General features: G+C 42.0%; 1 protein-coding gene across 1 annotated transcript; it reads right to left on the bottom strand.

Moving 5' to 3' along the window:
* Positions 1-13,289: 13,289 nt before the first annotated feature.
* Positions 13,290-14,220, bottom strand: LOC138870995 (uncharacterized mitochondrial protein AtMg00810-like). The gene is made up of 3 exons (XM_070148841.1): positions 14,012-14,220; positions 13,459-13,645; positions 13,290-13,400 (listed from the first exon to the last, which is right to left on the bottom strand). The coding sequence occupies exons 1-3, from the start codon at positions 14,218-14,220 to the stop codon at positions 13,290-13,292; spliced, it is 507 nt and encodes a 168-aa protein (XP_070004942.1).
* Positions 14,221-19,107: the final 4,887 nt, after the last annotated feature.

Here is a 19,107-nt window from a genome sequence, read left to right as displayed (position 1 = left end):
TCCCCGTTTTCGTTTTTTTGTTTGTGATAAACATTTTTATATATGGGGGTGGGCCAGTGGGAGCTCTTTTACACGGTAAGGGTCAATTTGGTTGGAATACGATTTATATCAATATAAGTTGTATCGGTATAAGTTATATTAGGATAAGTTATGTTAGAATTAGTTATACTGAGATTATTATTTATTCATTATTTGGTATGTTGTATTAAGAATGATAATTGCATAATTTCTAAGAAGAAGGTATAAGTTATATCGGTGCTAATTACCCCACCTTCTATAAGGTATAAGTTATCCCAGTGTTAAAATTAACACCGGGATAACTTATACCTGACCAAACAGACTATTAAGGTGGTATTAAAATTTTATATTACCCTTATACCTTCTTATACCTCATACCAAACGACCCCTAAGTTTTTCTTTTACTTCTCATTTTGTTTGATGTTTGATATTCACGTTGTGCGTAGACTAAGAGCCCATTTGGATTAGCTGATTTGAAGTAGTGCTGAAACTAATTTAATACATAAGCAATTACGTGTTTGGGTACAAATACGGAACTTGATAATAAGTTGTTACAATATTTGATAAAAAAGTGCTAATAAGCTCTTTTTATGTTAAAATGACTTAAATAATCTTAGAACTGTTTACACTTATAAGGGCATAATTTCTTTAAAATTATAGATTCCAGATCGACTCAAATAAAAATATTCTATTTGTCATTTTATTTTAAATTCAACTGTGCTTAGATAAAATAATTTTTATGATAAATATAATTTATTTTATGATAAGCATATAATCATAAGTTATAATAATAATAATAATAATAATAATAAATAATAATAATAATAATAATAATAATAAATAAACAAAAGTTTCTCAGTAAAAAACAAAACCTAAATATGACAAATTACTTGAAGAGAAACAAACATTGTCTTCATCACCACAACACTTAGAAAGCAATACACCAAAAGTTTGATATATCCTCATTTATTACGTACAGTTCAAAGATTAATACACAATCACGTAGACATAAATGTAAGTATGCAAAGGAATAGAGAATTTGCTTATCTTAAATAGTAAATGAGAATTGCAGTCTTGAAGAGGTTGGGGGGGGGGAGGCAGTGAGTATCGATGTAGGAGTTTTGTTCTAAAAAAAATATTTTAAGGATAAAATAGTAAAAATCTTGGTCAAACTTAAAGTGCTTATAAGCTAAAAATTCATAAACTGGGGGTGACCAGCTTATGGCATTTGGCTTATTTTTGGCTTATAAGCACTTTTAACTTTACCAAACGCGTAAATATGCAAAAAAGTGCTTATAAGCTAGTTTGACCAGCTTATAAGCTTAGCCAAACACCCTCTAATTAGGATTCTTATAAAAAAAGGTATTCTCATTGCCTATCATTTAAATTAAGTATCCGTAAAATAGTACAGTTAAATTTATATGTGATTTATTCTTAACACTCAAATTTAACAGTGAGACGCAATAGATTGAAGAACCCTAATTTAGCCACAGTAGCAGACAAAAAGATCTCTAGGAAGATTTTTATTGAATGTATAAGAATCAAAAATAAAATCCGTCAATGTAATACACACTAACTAAAATATACAATTTTGGGTCGGATAACTTAATTTACATTTGAGCCTAAATACAAGTAGGGTATGTTACTTTAACCAGGCTCATCTTTACTACTATTTTCATCTCCAACACCTGTCACGATCCTAAACCCGGACCTGATCGTGATGACGCCTCTCGTGAAGACAAGGTCGGCCGACACTTACCATTTCGACTTTAACAATTAAACAATAATATTCAAGTCTAAAGCATGATAAAATAATCCAAAATATAAGCAGTCAACAATACAAATATGCGGAAGAACAACCAAACACAGGCCGATACCGGGGTGTTACTAGTCATGAGCATCTAAAATCCGAAATAATTAAGAAAAGTCTATAGAGTTCAATACAAAACTAAGACAAAGAGAAATAAGATAGGGAAGAAGCTCTGGGCTGCAAATCCCGACAGCTACCTAGAGACTCCTCGGATCTGCCTGAGCTGGAAAGATCAGCACTCGGGAGCGGGACCAGATGCGCCTGAATCTGCACACGGGGTGCAGGGAGTAAAGTGAGTATTCCAACTCAGTGAGTAATAATCATAAATAAAGACTGAAAGCAGGAAATCACGTAAGGCACATTACAAGCTATAATGAAGCAGTAAAAACAGTAAATCAGTAAAAGATATGTGAAAGTCATTTAACTAAAATGAAACTTCATGAAAAGCCTTTTTCAAGAATTAAGTAGGTAATTGACATGCAATTAAGGAGATAAATACATAAAGGTTCGCCCCTCGAGCACAGTATCAACAAATCCACCCCTCGGGCAATAACTCAGAACAGTACCAGCCCATCGGGCTATATCTCACATCACTATGGGTACCCGCGCTCACTGGGGGTGTGCAAACTCCTGAAAGGGCCCCTTACGACCCAAGAGCAATATCAAGCCATCTCGTGGCCGGCCTCATATCAACAAGCCATTTCGTGGCGTACATATCTCAGGCACTCGGTCTCAAATTATGATCAGTGTTTCCTCACAACATAGGCCCTCGGCCTCATATCAACAAGCCACTTCGTGGCGTACATATCTCAGGCCCTCGGTCTCAAATCATGATCAGTGTTTCCTCACAACATAGGCCATCGGCCTTACTTAGTCAAAAATCCTCACAAGCCACTCGGTAGTAGTAAAACATAATTCTCAGCCCAATTATCATTTAAAAGATCATTTAAGTATTAAAACCTAGTAAACATGGCTGAGTATAAAAACAGTGGAATATACATGACTGAGTTCAAGTATAAAATCAAAACAGTGAGGAAATATCAATAAAAATTCCTGAAGGGTTCAAATAGTTGGCACGAGGCCCAAATATAGCATTTAGCCCAAAAAATGATGATAGCAAATAGATTTCAGACAAATACACGATAAAATAGTCATTCGGGACGGACTAAGTCACAATTCCCAACAGTGGACGACCCCACGCTCGTCATCAAGTGTGTGCATCACTTCAATATGGCACAACGATGTGCAAACCCGGGGTTTTATACCCTTAGGACATCATTTACAATCATTACTCACCTCAATCCGGTCAAATTTCTAGCCCGCGGAGCCCTTACCTCTCGAATCGGCCTCCACTCGCGTCAAATCTATCCAAAATCAGAATCACGACGTCAAAATATGCTAAGGGAATGAAGCCCAAGCGAAAATAATCATTATACAACACATATTCCGAAATTACCAAAACTCGACCCCCGGGCCCACGTCTCAAAATTCGATAATTTTTATATTAATAGATTCCTTATCTTCTCATGAGTTCATACATATCAAAAGTTATGAAATCTGACCTCAAATGGTCCTTCAAATCCTCATTCAAAGGTCTAAGTTTTCAAGCCCTAGTTCTTCAATTTTTGGCTTAATTTCCATGTTTATTTAGGTAGATTTCACATTAGAATCGAATTTTAAGTCCATGAATCTTACCTCCAAGTGATTCTCCTTGAATCCCTCTTCAATCTTATTCAAAAAGCTCCAAAAATGATCAACAATGGAAGAAATAAACCTCAAAATCGCAGACAAGACGACTATTTAAACATTCTGCTCAGGCCTCAAATCCTTCATCGCGATCGCGGAACCTCCTTAGCGATCGCGAAGCACAATTTCTCAGAACCCAAAATTTAACCCTACGCGAACGCGCCAACTCCAACGCGAATGCGATGCTCAAGCATCCTACACTACGCAATCCCGGACAGTGGACCGCGTTCGCAAAGAACAAACTCCAAGTCAAACCCCTGGTCCATTTAACTCTCACGAACGCGACCTTCTCCACGCGTTCGCGATCAACAATCTCTCCACCTTATGCGATTGCATCTCCATCTTTGTGAACATGAAAAACAACCTGGGCTGTCCCCACAAAAGCTCTACGCGATCGTGAGACTCCCTACGCGATTGCGAAGAAGAAAACTCTGCAACAGCTGAAGCTCAAAATTCTGCAACTTTTCCAAAGCATGAAATGCTCCGATTGACCACCCGAAACTCACCCGAGGCCCCCGGGACCTTAACGAAACATGCCAACATATCCCATAACCTCATTCAAACTTTTTCCAACCTTCGGATCGCTCAAAACAACATCAAAACACCAAATTCGCATCGGATTCAAGCCTAAGAATTCCAAAATCTTCTAAATTACGCTTTTGGTCAAAAATCCAACCAAACCACATCCGAATGACCTGAAATTTTGCACACACATCCCAAATGACACAACAGAACTACTGCAACTCTCGAAATTCCATTCCGACCCCTATATCAAAATCTTACCTTCCAACCGGAAATCGCCAAAAATCCAATTTCTCCAATTCAAGCCTAAATCTACACATCCGAGCACTCTAACACATAAGTCAACATCCGGTTGGCTTTTCCAACTTAAGCTTACTCAAAAGAGACTAAGTGTCTCAAAACTTACCAAATCCTCTCCGAACCCGAGCCAAACAACCTGATCACATATAGAACCGATAGGCAAAGCAATAAGAAGCAGAAATGGGGGAAATGGAGCGGTAACTCATGAGACGACTGGTCGGGTCATCACATCCTCCCCAGCTTAAACAAATGTTCGTCCTCGAACGAGTCAAGACACATACTTGAAGACTCAAATAGGTGAGGATATCTGCTCCGCATCTCCCGCTCGGTCTCCCAGGTAGCCTCCTCCACGGGCCGACCTCTCCACTGCACTTTCACCGAAGCTATATCCTTTGACCTCAACTTCCGAACCTGACGCTCCAAAATAGATGTTGGCTCAACATCATAAGTCAAATCACCATCCAACTGAACCGTGCTTAAATCCAAAACATAAGATGGATCCCCAATATACTTTCGGAGCATAGAAACATGAAATACAAGCTGGGTGGCAAAGCAAGCTCATAAGCCACCTCCTCAATCCTCCGAAGCACCTCAAAAGGCCCAATGAACCGAGGACTCAATTTACCTTTCTTCCCAAATCTCATGACACCCTTCATGGGCGAAACTTTCAACAGAACCTTCTCACCAACCATGTAGGACACATCTCGAACCTTCCAGTCAGCATAACTTTTTTGCCTCGACTGCGCTGTATGAAGCCTCTCCTGAATCACCTTCACCTTTTCTAAAGCATCCTGCACCAAGTCTATCCCCAATAGCCTAGACTCACCCGGCTCAAACCGACCAACTGGAGATCTACACCTCCTCCCATACAAAGCCTCATATGGAGCCATCTAAATACTCGACTGGTAGCTGTTGTTATAAACAAACTCTACAAATGGTAGAAACTGATCCCATGACCCTCCGAAATCAATGACACAAGCACGCAACATGTCCTCCAATATCTGAATAGTGCGCTCGGACTGCCCGTCCGTCTAAAGGTGAAAAGTTGTGCTCAACTCAACCTGAGTACCTAACTCTCGTTGCACAGACCTCCAAAACTACAAAGTAAGTTGAGTGCCACTATCTCAAATGATAGAAACTGGGACACCATGCAAACGAAAAATCTCTCGGATATAGATCTCTGCCAACCGCTTTGAAGAATAGGTAGTACAAATAGGAATGAAGTGCGCGGACTTGGTCAGCCGATCCACAATCACCAAAATAGCATTAAACTTCTTCAAAGTCTATGGAAGTCCAACTATAAAGTCCATAGTGATCCTCTCCCACTTCCACTCTGGAATATACATCCGCTGAAGCAAGCCACCCGGTCTTTGATTCTCATATTTCTCCTGCTGACAATTGAGACACCGAGCTACAAATCCCACAATGTCTTTCTTCATTCTCCACTACCAATAATGCTGCCTCAAATCCTGATATATCTTCGCGGCACCCGGATGAATGGAATACCGCGAGCTATGGGCCTCCTCCAGAATCAACTCCCGAAGCCTATCCACATTGGGCACACAAATCCGGTCATGCATCCTCAACACCTCATCCTCACCAATGGTCATATCTCTGGAATCATCATGCTGAACTCTGTCATTAAGGACAAGCAAATGCGGATCATCATACTAACGCTCTCTGATTTGATCATATAAGGAAGACCGAGAAACCACACAAGCCAATACCCGATTGGGCTCCGAAATATCTAACCTCACGAACCGATTTTACAAGTCCTGAACATCAAGTACCAGAGGTCTCTCCCAACTGGAATAATGCCAAACTCCCCATACTCACCGCCTTTCGGCTCAAAGCATCGGCCACCACATTAGCCTTTCCTGGATGGTACAATATAGTGATATCATAATCCTTAAGCAACTCCAACCACCTCCACTGCCTCAAATTAAGATCCTTCTACTTGAACAAGTGTTGAAGACTACGATGATCGGTAAACACCTCACATGACACACCATACAAGTAATGCCTCCAAATCTTCAACACGTGAACTATGGCAGCCAACTCCAAATCATGAACGGGGTAGTTCTTCTCATGGGACTTCAACTAATGAGAAGCATAAGCAATAACTCTACCCTCCTGCATCAACATACAACTAATACCAACTCTTGAAGCATCACAATACACGGTATATGAACCTCAAGCTGATGGTAAAACTAACACTAGAGCTGTGGTCAAAGCTATCTTGAGCTTCTGAAAGCTCTCCTCACACTCGTCTGACCATACAAATAAAGCACCCTTCTGAGTCAACTTGGTCAAGGGCGATGCGATAGACGATAACCCCTGAACAAACTAGCAATAATAGCCTACCAAACCAAGAAAGCTGCGAATCTCCGTGGCTGAGGACGGTCTGGGCCAACCCTGAACCACCTCTATCTTCTTCGGATCAACCTGAATACCCTCGCTGGACACCACATGCCCCAAGAAAGCCACTAGAATGAGCCAAAACTCGCACTTGGAGAATTTTGCATAAAGCTTCTCCTCCCTCAATCTCTGCAACACAACTCTCAAATGCTCCACGTACTCCTTCTTACTACGCGAATACACCAGAATATCATCAATGAAGACTATGATGAACGAGTCGATATAAGGCCGAAACACGTTGTTCATCAAATGCATGAACGTTGCTGGGGCATTGGTCAGCTCAAAAGACATCACCAAGAACTCATAATGGCCATATCGGGTCCTGAAAGCCATCTTAAGAATATCCGAGTCCCTGATCTTCCACTGGTGATAACCTGAACGGAGATCAATCTTGGAGAACACTTTCGCTCCGTAAAGTTGGTCGAATAAATCATCAATGCAAGGCAAAGGATACTTGTTCTTAACTGTTACCTTGTTCAATTGCCTATAATCAATGCACATCCTCATAGTGCCATCCTTCTTCTTCACAAATAGAACCGGCGCACCCCAAAGTGACACACTAGGCCGAATGAACCCCTTATCAAGGAGTTCCTAAAGCTGCTCCTTCAACTCCGCTGATGCCATACGATACAGCGGAATAGAAATGGGTTGAGTGCCCTGCACCAGGTCAATACCAAAATCAATATCCATGTCCGGTGGCATACCCGGTAGGTCTGCAGGAAACACATCGAAAAAATCTCTCGCAACTGGAACAGAATCAATACTGGGAGTCTCAGCACCGACATCACTCACAAAGGCTAGATACAAAAGACGAACCTTCCCAACCATACGCTGGGCCTTCAAGAATGAGATCAATCTACTAGGAACATAATCGATCACACCTCGCCACTCAATCTGTGGCACACCTGGTATAGCCAATGTGACTGTCTTAGCATGACAGTCCAGAATAACACGACATGGAGATAGCTAGTCCATGCCCAAAATGACATCGAACTCCACTATACACAATAATAAAAGATCCACTCGGGTCTCCAAACCCCCAATAGTCATCACACACGACCGGTACACACGATCTACAACAACAGTATCGTCCACCGGGGTAGATACATGAACAGGTGAAGCAAGAGACTCATGGGGCGTACCCAAATAACAAGCAAAGTATGATGACACATAAGAAAAGGTGGAACCAGGATCAAATAATACAGAGGCATCTCTATGGCAGACTGCGGAAATACCTGTAATAACAACATCTGAAGCAATAACATCGGGTCTAGCTGGAAGGGCATAGACCTAGCTGGCTGAGCGGGTGGTGATGAAGTAACTGGTGCTGAAGCCGATGATTGACCCATCTACTGAGATGAACTCGCAAGACGACAAGGGCATTGCCTCCATATATGACCCATCTCTCCACACTCATAACAATTCACAAGTGCTGGAGAAGGGGACTGAAGGGAAACCCTCGCACCGGAGTGACTAGCAGATGCACCTGGCGTAGAAGAGCCCTGAACTGATGGAGCATAGGACGAACTCTAAGCTAGAAGGGCACTGAGTGATGACTGGTTATGATGTGAACTGTGAGAACCATGACCCGATAATTCCCCACGATAACCTGGGCGAGCTGGCTGAGCATGCCTGAATGGACGACCTCTGTCGTGCTGAAATTGACCTCTCGAAGGAGCACCAGTATAACTACCAGATCCTCGAGGCCTCTTGGCCTTCCTCTACTCTCGCTCCTAGAGATGAATAGACTCAATGTCATATGCGATATCCACAACCTCCTCAAAAGTAGCACTAGTCATCCTCTCTTTGGTCATGAGAATACAAAGCTGATAAGTAAGGCCATCAACAAACCTCCTAATCCTCTCTTTATCTGTCGGGACCAACCAAATGGCATGACGAGCTAACTCGGAGAATCTCAACTCATACTGCGACACTGTCATCTCTCCTTGACGCAACCACTCAAACTGCCTGCGCAGCTCCTCTCTGCGAGATTACGGCACATACTTCTCTAGAAAGAGAACGGAGAACTGCTGCCAGGTAAGGGGTGCTGCATCAATAGGCCTACGCCTCTCAAAATCCTCCCACCAAGTGAAGGCAGCTCCAGAAAACTAATAGGTAGTGAAAGTGACCCCGCTGGTCTTCAGAATACCCACTGTACGAAGCATCCTCTAACACTTATCCAAGAAACCCTGGGCATCCTCGCCCTCTGCACCACTGAAGGTCGGAGGCTGAAGTCTACCAAACCTCTCCAACCTACGCTGCTCATTCTCTGGCATGGCAGAAACTATATAGTCCTGAGCAGCTGCAACCGGCTGGGCTGGATGTGCCCCCAGTGTCTGAAGTCCCTACACGACCTGCTCAGGTGTGCGAGCAGCAAGAGTCTGATTGCCTCCCCCGGCCTGAGAAGTAGCTATGGCTGTAGTGGCTGAGACCCCCTGAGCTAGGCTAGTTCAAACTGATAGAATCTGAGCCAAGGCCTCCTAAAGACCCGGAATCACAATGGGCACAGCTGGTGCCTGAGCTGGTGCTGCTGGAGCATCTATAACTCGGACCTGATCCAGAACTAGGGCAGCTAGTAGATTTGTAGGTGCTGCCCTAGATGTTGTGCGGGCCACACCTCTGCCCTACCGCGACCACGACCACGTCCTCGGTCTCTAGTGTCCACAGCTGGTTGTATTGGTGTCGTCCATCCTGACCGGTAGCGAGTGTCCTCACCATCTATGAGAGAATAGAATAACAGAAGTTTAGTACTCGGATCAACAAATTCGCACGACAAAAATTTCAGGAACATGAAATTTTTCCTAAAGGTTCTGCAGCATCTCGAGGATAAATACAAACGTCTCCATACCGATCCACGAGAGTCTACTAAACCTGCTCATGACTCGTGAGACCTATGTAACCTAGGCTCTAATACCAACTTGTCACGACCCTAAACCCGGACCTGGTCGTGATGACGCCTTTTGTGAAGACAAGGCCAGCCGACACTTCCTATTTCGACTTTAACAATTAAACAATAATATTCAAGTCTAAAGCATGATAAAATAATCTAAAGTTTAAGCAGTCAACAGTACAAATATGCGGAAGAACAACCAAACACAACCTGATACCGGGGTGTCACTAGTCATGAGCATCTAAAATCCGGAATAATCAAGAAAAGTCTACAGAGATCAATACAAAACTAAGATAAGGAGAAATAAGATAGGGAAGAGGCTCTGGGCTGCGAACGTCGATAGCTACCTAGAGACTCCTCGAATCTGTCTGAGCTAGAACGATCAGCACTCGGGAGCGGGACCAGATGCGCCTGAATCTGCACACGGGGTGCATGGAGTAAAGTGAGTACTCCAACTCAGTGAGTAATAATCATAAATAAAGATTGAAAGCAGGAAATCATATAAGGCACATTACAGGCTATAATGAGGCAGTAAAAACAGTAAATCAGTAAAAGATATGTGAAAGTCATTTAACTCAAATTAAACTTCATGAAAAGCCTTTTTCAACAATTACGCAGGTAATTGACAGGCAATTAAGGAAGATAAACACATAAAGGTTCGCCCCTCGGGCACAATATCAACAAATCCACCCCTCGGGCAATAACTCAGAACAATACCAGCCCCTCGGGCTATATCTCACATCACAATGGGTATCCGCGTTCACTAGGGGTGTGCAGACCCCTGGAGGGGCCCCTTACAGCCCAAGCGCAATATCAAGCCATCTCATGGCGTCATCACTAGGCTCTCGGCCTCATATCAACAAGCCACCTCGTGGCATACATATCTCAGTCCCTCGAACTCAAATCACGATCAGTGTTTCCTCACAACATAGGCCCTCGGCCTTACTCAGTCAAAAATCCTCACAAGCCACTCGATAGTAGTAAAACATGATTCTCAGCCCAATTATCATTTAAAAGATCATTTAAGTGTTAAAACCTAGTAAACATGGCTGAGTATGAAAACAGTGGAATATACATGACTGAGTTCAAGTATAAAGTCAAAACAGTGAGGAAATATTAAGAAAAATCCTTGAAGGGTTCAAATAGTTGGCACGAGGCCCAAATATGGCATTCGGCCTAAAAAATGATGATAGCAAATAGATTTGAGACAAATATGCGGTAAAATAGTCATTCGGGACAGACTAAGTCACAATCCCCAATAGTGGACGACCCCACGCTCATCATCAAGTGTGTGCGTCACCTCAATATAGTACAACGATGTGCAAATCCGTGGTTTCATACCCTCAGGACATCATTTACAATCATTACTCACCTCAATCCGGTCAAATCTCTAGCCCGCGATGCCTTTGCCCTTCGAATCGGCCTCCACTCGCGTCGAATCTATCCAAAATCAGAATCACGGCGTCAAAATATGCTAAGGAAACGAAGCCCAAGCGAAAACAGTCATTATACAACACAAATCCCGAAATTACCAAAACCCGACCCCCAAGCCCGCATCTCGGAATTTGATAATTTTTATATCAATAGATTCTTTATCTCCCCACGAGTTCATACATATCAAAAGTTCTGAAATCCGTCCTCAAATGGTCCTTCAAATCCTCATTCAAAGGTCTAAGTTTCCAAGCCCTAGTTCTTCAATTTTTTGCTTAATTTCCATGATTATTTAGGTAGATTTCACATTAGAATCGAGTTTTAAGTCCATGAATCTTACCTCCAAGTGATTCCCCTTGAATCCCTATTCAATACTCTTCACAATGCTCCAAAAATGATCAACGATGGAAGAAATAAACCCCAAAGTCACGGACAAGACGACTATTTAAACATTCTGCCCAGGCCTCAAATCCTTCATCGCGATAGCGGAACCTCCTTCGCGATCGCAAAGCACAATTTCTCAGAACCCAAAATTTAACCCTACGCGAACGCGCCAACTCCCACGCGAACGCGATGCTCAGGCATCCTACACTACGCGATCGCGGACAGTGGACCATGTTCGCAAAGAACAAACTCCAAGTCAAACTCCTAGTCCATTTAACTCTACGCGAACGCGACCTTCTCCACGCGTTCGTGATCAACAATCTCGCCACCTTATGCGATCGCATCTCCATATTTGTGAACACGAAAAACAACCTGGGCTTCCCCCATAAAAGCTCTGCGTGATCGCGAGACTTCCTATGCGATCGCGAAGAAGAAAATTCTGCAACAGCTGAAGCTCAAAAAGCTGCAACTTTTCCAAAGCATGAAATGGTCCGATTGACCACCCGAAACTCACCCGAGGACCCCGAGACCTCAACCAAACATGTCAACATATCCCATAACCTCATTCAAACTTGTTCCAACCTTCGGATTTCTCAAAACAACATCAAAACACCAAATTCGCATCGGATTCAAGCTTAAGAATTCTAAAATCTTCTAAATTACACTTTTGGTCAAAAACCCAACCAAACCATATCCGAATGATTGAAAATTTTGCACACACATCCCAAATGATACAAAGGAACTACTGCAACTCTCGGAATTCCATTCGGAAACCTATATCAAAATCTCACCTACCAACCGAAAATCGCCAAAAATCCAATTTCGCCAATTCAAACCTAAATCTACTCCGGATCTTCAAAACTCATTCCGATCACGCTTCTAGGTCCCAAATTATCTCCCGAAGCTAACCAAACCATCGGAACTTACATCCGAGCCCTCTAATACATAAGTAAATATCCGGTTGACTTTTCCAACTTAAGATTCCTCAACAAAGACTAAGTGTCTCAAACCTTACCAAATCCTCTCTGAACCCGAGCCAAACAACTCGATCACATATAGAACCGATAGACAAAGCAATAAGAAGCACAAATGGGGAAAACAGAGTGGTAACTCATGAGACGACTGCCCAGGTCGTCACAACACCCCCCTCAAGCTGGAAAGGCTGGACATTCTAAGTTTGACAATGAATCCCTGTTGTTGTACATCAAGTAAGGATTTAGTAAAAATTTTGGCAGACTGAGTAGAAGTAGAAATAGAGTGATGAGAAATAAGACCAGCAGCTAATATATTCCGGACAAAGTGACAATCCGCCTCGATGTGCTTAGTACGCTCGTGAAAACAGGATTCTTTCCTATGTGAACAACATCCTAATTGTCACAATATACCTGGACTGGACAGGGATTATCAATACCAAGTTCACCCAACAAACGAACCAACCAAGTAATTTTGGCTACCAACATTCTGAGGGCCCTATACTCAACATGTGCAGAAGATAATGCTATGATGGGTTGCTTCTTGGATTTCCGGAGACAGGACAACCACCAAGTAACAATAGAAACCCAGATCTTCTGCTATTAGAACAACTGGCCCAATTAGAATCAGAGTATCCTTTAAAGACAAATCAACAATATTGTTCAAGAAGAGCCCCAAACCAAAGGTACCAGCCAAATATCTCAATACATAATAACCAGCCTCTAAGTGAGGCACCCTAGGAGCAGATATAAACTGACTGAGGTGTAGTACTGTGAAAGAAATATTAGGTCGAGTGTGTTACAAATAATTCAGTTTACCAACCAATTGTTTGTAAATGGAAGGGTCAGGAAGTAGATCACCAGATTCAGCTGATAGTTTAACATGAGATCCAATGGGGACACAGATAGACTAACAATAGATCATTATATTCTTGGAAAAGGTCATTAGTACACTTATGCTGACCAACCAAGAAACCATGAGGAAGATTAACAATTTCAAGACCAAGAAAACAATGGATTTCTCCAAGATCCTTAATTTTGAATTGGGCATCAAGAAAGTGTTTGAGGGTAGTAATTTTATAAATGTCATCCCCAGCTACTAATATGTCATCCACATACACAACTACAATAGTGAAATGATCCCTTGATAACTTCCTAAACAGAGAATAGTCATTTAGACTAGGCTAAAAACCCTTGGATAGCAAAGAAGTGGAAAGCTTAGCATACCACTGCCTAGAGGCTTGTCTCAACCCATAGAGAGACTTATTTAGTTTAAAAGCTAAGGAAGCAACAGGAATAAAATCAGAAGATGCGACCGAAAGACCTCGAGGAATTTTCTTGAACACTTCCTCATCTAAATCTCCATGTAGAAAGGCATTATTTGTATCAAGTTGGTAAACAGCCTAGCCCCTTTTAGCAGCTACAAATAAAAGACATTTAATAATAGTCATCTTAACTACAGGAGAAAAAGTCTCATTAAAGTCTACACTCTCCTGTTGAGTATCACCCCTAATTACTAACCTTGTTTTAATAGACCCATCAGACCTTTGTTTAATTTTGTACACCCATTTACAAGGTATGGCCTTTTTACCGACAGGAAGAGGGACTATGTCCCCAGTGTTGTTGGCTTCCAAGGCTTGAAATTCCTTAATCATAACCTCTTGCCAAGAAGGTTGAGAAGAAACTTGATGATAAAACTTAGGTTCTTGGAAGTAATCTCCAGAAGACATAGAAAGCACCCTAGAAGTAGAAGTTGTATTGCAAACATAAGCACCAAGATATACAGGAGGAGGATATTACATCTCGCGTTTCTCATACGTTAAAGTTTCATCTTCAGTTAATTGACATAGAATCGGGAATGAGATTATCTTGAGGTTAGCATATTTATGCTATTTATAACAACCGATAAGTAAGTGTCATGAAGGATAAAGGGTGCACGAATTAAAGAAAATGAGTTTCGTTGAAGGTTGACGATTTGGGATAAAATACGGTCTGAGGTATAATACCCGATATTTAAGGACTAGTACCATACAAGGTACCATATGACTGTGATAGTATAATGTATAAGGTATATTAAAAATAAGTAGAATTTTAAGTAATTTGAGATAATTCTTAATTATGCGGGTAATTGATTAATTACCAGGTAACAGGACATTACCTAATTAACTAATAAGTGGATAAAGATTAAAATTCCCCCAATCTCCACATGGCAGCATGCCACATCCTAAAGAAATGACTCTTTGTCATTTCTTATTAGGTGGCATAATGTGTTAGTTACACATTCACTGGTTTCCAATATTTTCCATATCAAAGATACTACAATGACAAGTGGGGACGTTAGTCATTCTGATGAATTTCAACAAATTAATTCTCAAGATACTACAATCAAATTTTAACATTTCCATACCAAAGACTCTACCATCAGAAGTGAATTCATATAAGCTTTCAACAAATCTCACCCTCAAACACTACAATTAGAAATAGAGGAAACGTTGGCCATTCTTAGGAGTTTTCAACTTTTCATTTTCAAACACTTGAATCAGATTCCAAATATTACATTAAGCAACGTGATTCTTCAACCAACCCAACGAGAATTATTGGAACTTTAGCAACATAAAATCTTGCGATTCTAACGGAGTGCGGTGCAACCTTTTTCAAGAACATCACATGTATTTTTTCTTACTCCAGGTATGTTAAGTCTAAGCCCTTCTTTCATTTTGGTATGATCTCGTAATTACAAAAGTTTTATAATGAGGCATAAAGAAAAATTCATATCCCGATATTTACATATATTTTTCATAGTCTTGTAAGTACAATATTCAATTGAGTATTTCTTTCTTCCAGTCAAAAGAACAAAGAGTCTATATATACAGTGTTACAGTATTTTCATTACCATCGAGCTATAATCGATGAGCAAGCCCCTATTGTGCAACCTCTGATCAGATGGTAAGTTATATACCGAGCCTACTATGGCCGAGCACCTATGAGCGAGCCTAGTTGGCCGAGATACAGAGCCTAGTATGGCCGAGCATCAATGAGCGAGCCTAATACAGTAGAGCATCTATGAGCGAGCCTACTATAGTAGAGCATATATATATATATATACTGAGTTTTATAAGGTCGGACAGCTATTTTACTTACTATATTGAGAGAGTTAAGTCAATATTAGCAGGTGACCATGTCTTTAGATTTTCTTTGACCCCTAGTTGCTTTCAGTTATTATATTATCACTTCAGCTTCATTTTTTAGTATATTGTCTTACAAACTCAGTATATTATTTCATACTAACGTCCCTTTCTGGGGGAGGTGCATTTCATGCGTGCAGGTTTAGACAGACAGACGGGTAGACCTCCTCAGTAGGTGTTGTCCGAGTTCAACTTTATTGGTAAGCTCCCCGTCCTTTGGAGTTGCCGGGTATATAAGTTTTGTGTAGATATTGTATATATATATAGATAGGCTATGGGTAGGTCGGGACCCTGTTTCGATCATAGTACACCCATCAGTAGAGGCTTGTAGACATATCCTGTCAGCTAGTACAGTATGTTGGGCTTGTAGGCCCTGTACGTATATTTTGTTGGCTTGTCAGTTGTAGTAATTATGACGGCCTTGCCAGCCCAGCTTTATGTTGACATTAGTCAGTGTTAGTCTCTATTCAGTTTTATATTTTTCTTCGCACATTATCTTGTAATGTGGGCCATGGCCAAAGTATGACATTACATGTTCAGAGTCTTTTAGTCGCAAGTGGTACGCAAGGATAGGTGAGGCACCGGGTGCGGGTCTCGCCCCCAGGCTCGGGGCATGACAAAAGTGGTATTAGAGCAGTTCTGTCCGAGGGAGTCTACAAGCCGTGTCTAGTAGGGTCTTATTTATAGATGTGTGGTGCACCATATTATATAAGTAGGGGACTATAGGGAATCTAGGAGTTGGTTACCCTTCTTTCAAATCTAAATCATGTTGTAGCACTGAGTTATAAGAAATTTGAGTTAAACTTATGTGTTAACATTTGCATGCACAGATGAAAGTAACTAGGAAGACTACAGCTAGCCAGAGGAGAGAAACAACAGTAGGTAAGGGGACTAGCATGGTACCCCTAGTAGATGGGGCCCAATCCGAGGCCCAGGGAGAGACCCCTACCCAGCCATTACCGGCTCCTCCGCCACGTGAGGAGATTCCTAGGGAGACTGCACATCTAGTTCCCCCTCCGCTTCCATCATATCGGGACTTGAGGAGTGCGATGCATTTGTTGGCACAGTTGACAGCTACCCAGCAACAAACTAGGGCATCCGTTAATGCAGGACCTTCTGAGGGATCTGGGAGTTCAAGGGTTCGAGAGTTTATTGCTTTGAGTCCCCCAGAGTTTAGGGGGATAGATCAGAGGGAGGACCTGCCGGATTTCATAGATCAGCTTTACAGGATCTTTCGGGTTATGCATGCCACGGAGAAAGAGGCAGTTGAGCTAGCAGATTTTCGTCTCCGAGATGTAGCCATCCTTTGGTACGAGGGATGGGAAAGGTCCAGGGGACGTGATTCACCTCCTGCTATTTGGAGAATTTTTCAGATGCCTTCCTTGATCAGTACTTACTACAGGAGATCCGACATGCCTGAGTCGATCTGTTTCTAGCCTCAAGCTGCACAATATGAGTGTTCGAGAGTATAGTCTCCATTTTGACTCATTGGCCAGATATTCACCATCCACAGTTGCTACTTTGCGGGACATGATCCACAAGTTTATAGCAAGGTTGGCCCTAGAGTTGACCGAGGCATGTGCTATCGCTACATTGCAGGATAGTATGGATATCTCCTGGATTTAGGAATTTGCCCAGAATATAGAAAGGGGTAGGCATCGGCAGCAGGGTACGGAGAGGACTGAGTCATGGCAGCATAGGAGGATGAGATTTGCTAGATCTCAGGAGCAATCTCAGAGTAGTTATAGGCCTCAGTACTTCGAACGGCCACCTAGACCTCCGCCACCTCAGTCATAGGGTTGCGGGTATGACCGTTATACTTAGTCAGGACCAGGGGAAAGCTCCCAGGCATCAAGTTTGCAGCGACAACGAGGTTCATGGCAGACATGACCATTTTCGTTGTGATGTGCCATCTGTGGTAGAGGACATTTGGGCCAATGCCAAGCCGGTTCTGATGCTTGTTATATATGTGGACGTCTGGGGCATATGATACGAGATTTCCCAAATAGAGATTCTGGGTGTATGGTACAACTAGCAAATTTAGCAATAGGATCATCTATGTCTGTGCATCCTTCAGGGCGGCGAGACTCATACTTCGGCTGGTAGAGGTCGAGGCAAAGGTAGAGGTTCCAGTTCAGGTGGTAACCAGAATCGTAGCTATGCGTTAGCAGGTCAACAGGACCAGGAGTCTTCACCAGACATTGTGACAGGTATGTTGACCATTTGCTCTCACGATGTTTATGCCTTAATAGACCCAGGATCTACTTTATCATTTATTACCCCATTGTCACGGGGAAATTTGGTATAGTGTCTGAAATGCTAAGTGATTCTTTTGCGGTATCTACACCAGTCGAAGAATCTATTATTGCTAGACGGGTTTATCGAGGTTGTATGATGTCAATTTGTGGTCGACAGACCTCAGCCGACCTAGTTGAGCTAGAGATGTTGGATTTTGATGCAATCATGGGCATGGACTGGTTGGCATCTTGTTATGCCACAGTTGATTGTCGAGTAAAGATAGCCAGATTTCATTTTTCGGGTGAACCAATCCTTGAATGGGTAGGTAATACAACGACACCCAGAGGTAGGTTTATATCCTATTTGAAGGCGAGGAAAATGATCGCAAAAGGGTACATTTATCATATTGTGCGAGTTAAAGATGTAGATGATGAGATACATATACTTCAGTCTATTCTAGTAGTCAAAGAGTACGCAGATGTATTTCCAGATGAACTTCTAGGTATTCCTCCAGAGCGAGAGATTGATTTTGGCAGCGATTTTCTTCCGAGAAAGCAACCGGTATCCATCCTTCCGTATAGATTGGCACCTGCCGAATTGAAGGAGTTGAAGGAGCAGTTAAAATATTTACTGGAGAAAGGTTTCATCAGACCCAGTACCTCACCTTGGGGTGCGCGAGTACTATTTGTATGGAAGAAAGATGGCTCGCTGAGGATGTGTATCGATTATAGGTAACTGAACAAGGTAACTATTAAGAATAAGTATCCACTTCCAAGGATAGATGGCTTGTTTGATCAGTTGCAGGGAGCTAGATGCTTTTCATAGATAGATTTGAGGTCGGGGTATCACCAGATCAGAGTTCGGGAGAAAGATATTCCCAAGACAACCTTCAGGACCCGATATGGCCACTTTGAGTTTCTGGTCATGTCCTTCGGGTTGACGAATGCACCTGCCATATTTATGGACTTGATGAATAGCCTATTCCTACCATATTTAGATCTATTTGTGATAGTCTTTATTGATGATATTCTGGTTTATTCACGTTCAGAGGATGAGCATGTGGACCACCTGTGTGCGGTACTCCAAACCCTCTGTGCTAATAAATTGTATGCTAAGTTTTCTAATGTGAGTTATGGTTAAAATCTATAGCATTCTTGGGGCACATTGTATCCGATGGAGGCATAAGGTAGACAC

This window comes from Nicotiana sylvestris, chromosome 6, assembly GCF_000393655.2.
Source record: "Nicotiana sylvestris chromosome 6, ASM39365v2, whole genome shotgun sequence".
Taxonomy (NCBI): Eukaryota; Viridiplantae; Streptophyta; class Magnoliopsida; order Solanales; family Solanaceae; genus Nicotiana; species Nicotiana sylvestris.
This window is presented reverse-complemented; position numbering and strand designations above follow the sequence as displayed.